The sequence below is a fragment of the Austrofundulus limnaeus genome, unplaced genomic scaffold (genome assembly GCF_001266775.1).
Source record: "Austrofundulus limnaeus strain Quisiro unplaced genomic scaffold, Austrofundulus_limnaeus-1.0 Scaffold171, whole genome shotgun sequence".
NCBI classification, from domain to species: Eukaryota; Metazoa; Chordata; class Actinopteri; order Cyprinodontiformes; family Rivulidae; genus Austrofundulus; species Austrofundulus limnaeus.
This window is the reverse complement of record NW_013952573.1, coordinates 373,243-380,643: the sequence shown is the minus strand read 5'-3', so window position 1 is coordinate 380,643 and position 7,401 is coordinate 373,243. Positions and strand designations below refer to the sequence as shown.

At 36.0% G+C, this 7,401-nt stretch overlaps 1 protein-coding gene across 1 annotated transcript in view; it reads right to left on the bottom strand.

Annotated features, from left to right (window-relative positions):
* Positions 1–7,401, bottom strand: part of myo16 (myosin XVI) — a gene marked incomplete in the record, with an annotated part of 109,202 nt that overhangs the window by 93,809 nt on the left and 7,992 nt on the right. The window contains 1 exon segment of the mRNA XM_014017511.1: positions 5,440–5,709. Coding sequence (XP_013872965.1) covers positions 5,440–5,709 — 270 coding nt within the window.

Genomic DNA, 7,401 nt, shown 5'->3' with positions numbered 1-7,401 from the left:
TGTGTGTGTGTGTGTGTGTGTGTGTGTGTGTGTGTGTGTTCCTGCAGCAGGTCAGAAAGCCACTGGGTTGTTCACATCACACACTAACACACTGACACAGATCCACGGAAAAGCATCTGAACCATTTCTAACGTTTGCAACATTCCGCTTTAAACAGATGAGCAGAGATTTGTAGTCTGAACAAGGGCTCAGCAACTCTGCTACACCACTGATAAATGTTTCATGGAGAGAGTGAAAACACAGCAGACAGTGAGAGGGCTGGAGAGAAGGAATGCTGGGGAGAGAGAGTGACAGACAAATGTGAAGTTTAGGAGAGGGAGAGTGCAGTCATCGGAATATTTAGTTGACTTCAGGGACACTGATAGTGCACCAATGTTGCTGTTGTMACACAGTTTCATCAACACAGGCTAAATAACATAAAATATACATAAATTAGAGTCTGCTCTGAATACAGCACCTATGGTAAATCTATATTATGAAATTACAATGACTCATTTGAGATTATTGAACAAGTACAGACAATAATGTTATCTAACCCACAGGTACATGAACAGTGAACACAAACTGAGCATGAAAGGGCTAATTGAGTGTTATCATTGGTCAGACTTGAACAAATCAACAAATCAATTAAAATTAAAAAAGAAAAAAAGAAAAAAGAAATAAACAAACTTTTTATATAAATTCTGCTCCATAAAATATAAATATGTAATATAGCCTTTTCTGCATTATGATACCAAAACACAATATTGCCAAAATGACTGAATTAACTTTGATTTGAAATCTCAACAAAAAAAAAATAAATACAAGAAATTTGATTATTATTCATCAGATGTTTGTCACACAAGCAAAAACGCACACTGTGCTTCCGTCTGGTTCAATACATTGTTAGAGTTGCGGCATGGACAAACATGCAGTTCAGCCTCTGAAAAATGGGTGAATTTTCAGTTGCAGTCACCAAATTCTGAATGCTACAAGCAAGTCATACAGTTCCATTTTTGACATCTGCAGTTTATTCTATACCTGCATCGACCCACTTTCAGCATAACTTGGCAGCTGCCAAGAACTTGGAGTTCACTTCTGAATTGATGCTAGATTAAAACCAGTTTTGATATAAATAATCATCAAGGCATTTAAGTCAGAAGCCTCTGATGTTTTCAGTCAACGAGTGAGTCCCTGTAAAGGTGTCAAAATACTGCTCTGTCTCTCTCTTTCCCTCTCAAATCACAGAAACTAAATTGAAAAGAGTTTAAGACTTTAAATCCAAATGACAAGCCTCTGCAGCCTATTAAGGAAATTGAATAAGTATAGTAAGTAAAATGTTAGTTTAATAGTGACTCTCAAATGTTCTTCACCAGCTAGTTGACATCAGCTGAAAACTGTTAGAATTTAGGTTTCTTGATAAAAATGTAGATTGTATTTATAGAAAACTTTACATATATCTGTGTTCACAACAACAGGTTGGTCATTAAAGTGATGCAAACGATTCATCCTGCAAGTAAACTTGAGTTTTTCTTTCTTCAAGTACACTATGTTATTATATGAATCTAATGAAACCCATGTGATGCAAGCTCTATAAAATGTATCTTACAGCATTATTGCTATTTCTTATAACATCCAAACATATTCTCTACAGATACAGCAATATTACTTAGGAGCTCAATATTAAGTTTCATTCTCTTCTGCCTTATAAATGCTGGTGAATCTTTGGTTGTTTATCACACAACAATGGACATAAGGACTGTCTAGAACCATCACAAAAACTGGTCTTTATGAGAAAAAAATATTTTACTTGTTCTTGATTTTCATACTCTCTTCACCATTCACTCAAATATTGACATATAAAATTAAACCTCTAAAGAGACAAAAAATGAGTCATCAAATGATCCGTAATATGTGAAGCTTAAATAACCATTACTTCCAGTAAAAAAAAGAAAGCTTGATGCAATCTCTGCATCTTCAGACTAAGATTTATGAAGAAACAATTAGGATTTTAGTAAAAAAAAAATAAAGATATATATTCTGCATTTTTCCCATCTTCCTCTTCTTTAGGCAAAGGCCCAGTTCTGTCAAAACCGAGGCAGACATCTGACATATCTTTAGTCTGGTGCATCTGAGACAAATGTCTGTATTTTTCTCCACATTTCTTCCCTGCACAATAACTTTGTCAAATGCCTGGTCCCAATGCACCACAGCAAACAGAAGATAGATGAGGAAGGAAAAAAAAAACTAGAGGTAATATCTTTATATTAACTCTGCTTATTTTAGTTTCTCATCTGTTCAGAATCTGAGCACCTGCATGACCATTTTATACACATTAATCAAAAGTGCAGCCAACTTCTTGTGCATGTGCATGATTGCACAAACACTAACGCTGCACCATTCTAAAAGCACAGACATTTTACTTTTAGAAGGCACACACTGACCAGCCAGACACAACAAACAGATGGGAAAAGAACAGGATAATTACTGTTGGGACTTAGATAAAATCCCAAAAATAACACATTTTTTCACAGTTAAGTCACACTTAAAACGATTTGAAATGGCTGTGATTGTGCTGCAGAGGTGTTATTATTTTATTTTCTTGCCAAAGAAAAAAAATATTTGAGTTTTAGCATAAGGAAAGTGCTAAAAGACACCAGAGAATAAAATACTTTGGAATACATTTTCTTATGATTTTGAATGTTTTTTGACTATCTATTAAGTGTTTGTTTATGTCCAATTGTATGTTGGTCAATGTGGCTGATGGGGATTGTAGGGAAGAGTTGTGAGAATAGTTAACAGATGCGAAAATAAAATACATCAGAATTCATTGAAGAAATTCATATCACTTACTTCTTTGCATGCTAAATTAACCTTAACTTTCCTTCTTTCTTTCTTTGGCTGCTCCCTCCTGCAGGGGTCGCCACATCAAGTAAACACCCTATTATTTATGCCCAACGCCCTTCTTGATGCAACACAAGTTCAAAACTACATTCTCAGGATTACAAGGCCACATCACTGACCACCGAGCAGCTAAATAACTGAAGTGTTGCGTTGACAGGAGCTGAGCCTCAGATAAATGTTCAGCTGAAAAGCTAGGACCCAATAAACACAACTTTTAGGTAGCATTGTTACAAGGACAAAAACGTGCTGCCTTTTCTCTCCTGTCCGACTTTGATGCATTTGGGAGATTGACTTTGGAAAAGCAATTTTTACAAATGCCAAAATGGATGGAAGCCAGATGTTTGCATGCGACAGATAGGAAAGAGATGATGTGCAGTGTGGTCCAATCCAGTGACAGCGATGTATGGTACTGTTTTTCATCTTAACACCATAATCGTCAGTCTAAGCTGATACCTCCTGCCTAATGCTTGTCATTTTTTTTCACTTTACAGTTTTTCATTTTCTCACTTTGTCCAGCCTTCTCAGTTTTTCCTGCCTTGCTTTTCTTTATCTCATTCTCCTCTATCTTTGCTCTTGTACAAGACAAACGATAAGAAACTAAATGTTCCTCTGAATCCATGTGTAAGAGTGTGAATATTACTGATGTACGTGATTACCCAGATGCTTTGTCAGCAGTACATGAAAGCCAACTTCATAAAATCAGGCCTTCCTTAAAGCAACCTAACATAATCTAATATTTTGGTTTCTAAATCTATATCTAATTCAAGATCCATATTTAGCTCTATTTCCTAATCTATTTTAAATGAGACACCAGAATGCCTTTCCATTTATTTTAATCTTAATCACACAATCTTGAAAGCAAAGCAGATTATTAGTTTATTATACTAAAATATGGCAACAACAATAAAAAATAGCCCTTTGTTGTGTAGCTAAAATATTATAGTTTATCAGTCTTTTTATGTACTTTACTGCTGAAGTGATCTATGGAATGAGGGGTATTTTTATTACTCAGAAAGCAAATGAAAATATATGTTTTTGCTCAATAGTCCTACTTAATACTGTATATGAGATAAATAAAACGATAAAATGAATAACCATATTTTCTAGCTCAAACTTTTTGTTGCATTAGGCTCCCATGACACAAAAAGCTACACTGCAAAAACTGTCCACCTAACCAAGTTTTAAAATCTTATATCCAGCCAAAAAGTCTTTTTGATCTTGTTTTGAGACTGATTTACTAAACAAGAACTGATTATGAAAAAATAATCATCTTGTTTTCAGAATGTGTAAGATTATTTGTCTTSTTAGTCTGAAAATTTGWCTCAAMTTAAGTCAAAATTTTCTGCCAATGGAATAAGAAAGTTTTACTTGATAAGATTCTTAAAATACTTGATTTGACTCAATTTTTTCTTATTTCAAGAATCTCATCAAGTAAAACTTTCTTATCCATTGGCAGAAAATTTTGACTTAATTTGAGTCAAATTTTCAGACTAACAAGACAAATAATCTTACATATTCTGAAAACAAGATTATTATTCTTTCACAATCAGTTCTTGTTTAGTAAATCTGTCTCAAAACAAGATCAAAAAGACTTTTTGGCTGGATATAAGATTTTAAAACTTGGTAAGCTGGACAGTTTTCGCAGTGCAAAGGCTACCCTTGCATCATCTATAAGTTACATAGGTGCAAATATTCTCCTTTAAAAGGTGATTTTTTATATTGTTCCAATTAGGAGTCTGGMTGAAACAACCCCTATTATTTTCTAGGAATAAGTTAGAAAACTAAGTCAAATAGGTCAACACAGGAATTCCAGTCACACACTTCAGTCTAGTCACAAAAGTTACATCCAAAATTGCGAGTGTTTTTTGGACAGACACTAGTTCTAGAATGTATGAAATGCAACTTTGCTGACCAAAGCGATGATGCAGAACAAATATGTTCAATTTTAGAAGTTCAGATACATTAGAAAAAGGGAACAGTCCAAACAGCACCATCCACCATTGTTACTGTTATTCGTTTTGCACATGCGCAGTAAAACGATTGACTGCAGCCGTTCACAGCGCCCATGCAAAATGTCAAACTGATGCTGAGCCTATAGCCAGAAATTCCTGGAAAGGCCTGGATTTGAAAAGGTTTCTGTGTTAGAGAAAAGGATTGCTGTTGTGAACATAAATGACAAAAAAATGTTGCACCCTTAATTCCAATGTTTAAAATTGCAATTATTTTTTGAAAAGTCTAATTTCAACTGAACTGTTTAGGTAGCAAAAAAACAATCAGGCTTAACCAAGAAAAAATGAGTGTCTTTCATCTCYATTTAGGTATTTTTGTCATTGAGGACAGTTTAAGCGAGGCTGACAGCTTCTCCCTGCTCTCCTCAGCTGAGTGGGCAGCTTCCAGCTGAACAAATTATGAGCAGCACTGTTTTGGCCCACTTCTGCTGCATCTGTGTACTGCCCGTCTGATGCCAGTTCTCATTCTGTTTGTTCACACATCTACTGCCAAAATCCCAAACAAAGATATGAACTTATTTTTACACTCCCAAGTAAACACACACACCTTCTTTGTCATCATGGCGAATGATGGCATCTTGTAAAACCTCAGCGAGCCGGAAACGGACACGGTGCTTCCTGCCGTGGGTGGATGGGGCTCGACTTTTGATCCCACTTTGTTGTCGCTGAAGGTTCTTTTCCCTCTCATAGTATGCCCTTATTTGGTCACAGCGCATTCTTCTGACCAGCCGCTGGCGCTGGCCAGTGGGGAGAGACTCCAGCAGACACTGGTCTATCTCCATGTTCTGACGGAAAACGTTACATAGCTGGAAACAACCTGGTGGGACAAAAAAGAACAGGGGAAAGTTAGACAGCTACAGGAAAGTACTTGTAGTTACCTGTTCAGTATTTATTTGGATTCAGTCTCTGGTTGAAAGCTTTGCATGCTCAGAGAGAGGCAGGTCATTCTGTGAAAACACTACAGTTCATGGTGTCTACTCTGACAGTAAGCTAATAAGACAAGGCTCATATGATGAAACACACCAACACTTTAAGGATCACCTCCAGGCAGAACTCTACATCTGTGTTATTGTTTTGTGGGCTCACATGTCAGTGTCAGCAGTTTGCTCTGCTGTCTGTGGGCAACCGTTTAGCATATTTACAGCAAAAAATATTTGGTGTCTGTTTAGCCCCGAGGTGGGYTGAGAGAGGCATCGCAGCATATTTATGGGTCGTTTTCTCCCATCCTGACAGAGTGTAGTAATTTTCCTGACTGTGCATAATCTCCCTGTTGCTCAGTAGATCGTTGCCAAATGGATCTCATAATGATGCAGCAGATGAACCTGTTATGATCTACTTGAATTACAACAGATGGGCTACAGGAATCAAACCAAACAAGCCTAATAGCTCTTTCAAAGGCAAGTAAGGTACAACATATAAGATTTTTTAAAGGATTTTTTTCCTCAAATAAAATTTGCATGTATACTAACCAGTCACTACATTATGACTAATGACAGGTGAAGCAGAAATTTGGTTTAGCTCATCCTAATGGTTTTTGACAGTGTGTGGGATGTGTTAGGTAGCAAATAAAACCTCCCGTACTTGAAGATGTTTAATTATAAACCAAAAAAAAAAAAAAAAAGTAAGTTATGCTGGCTTGAATCTGTTTCATGCCATCTTTGCAACTCTCGTGGATTTCTTTTTCTGTTTAAAATTTTCAGAACTTATTAATCATTGTCCAAGGCAAAATATTATTGGGGGATTGTTGTGSATGGGAGGCAAAATGTTAGATTGTGTTTTCTGGTTCAGTGAATTGACAATTCAAATTGCTCTACCTAAAATGTTATACRTATAATGAAACATTGCAGAGTCAATTTTTGTATGTAGAAATGTTTACCTGAAATATGTTATAAAAGGCAAATACAATGGCTAAGTGAATATTCAAAATGAAAAATACAATAATGGTGGTCTGTGTTGACAAATATGTTGATTTGCATCATGTSTTTGAATGGGTCAGTTCATATCACCTACTTGTTTCAAGCATGGAACTCTGATGCATTGCATGAAGCTGGGCTGAGGTAATATGTTGCTTTGGGAAATATTATAGCTGAGAAACCTTGGATTCTGTCAATCAAGTTGATATTACTTTGATCTAAGATCTACCTTAATTRTGTTACTCACAAAGTATACTGCGTGACTAAAATATATTTACTTCTGCTAGCAGACTAATGAGCTCTTAGCAAAAAAAAAAAGATTCAAGAATGATTTGAGGTACAGAAAAAAAGAGTGAAGTCAGACCAGATTGTCCAGAGCTCAGTCCAATTGAACACTTTCAGGATCTTCTGAAGAGAAAAGTCAAATCCACTGAAGCTTTGCTTCCCAAGGTGCATGACCTAAAGATTTTATCACTGACAGCTTAATGACAAATACCACAACAACACCTTTAGAGTCAATTGTCTTATGGGACAGAGCTTTTTAAGTAGCACACACACACACACACACACACACACACACACACACACACACACAC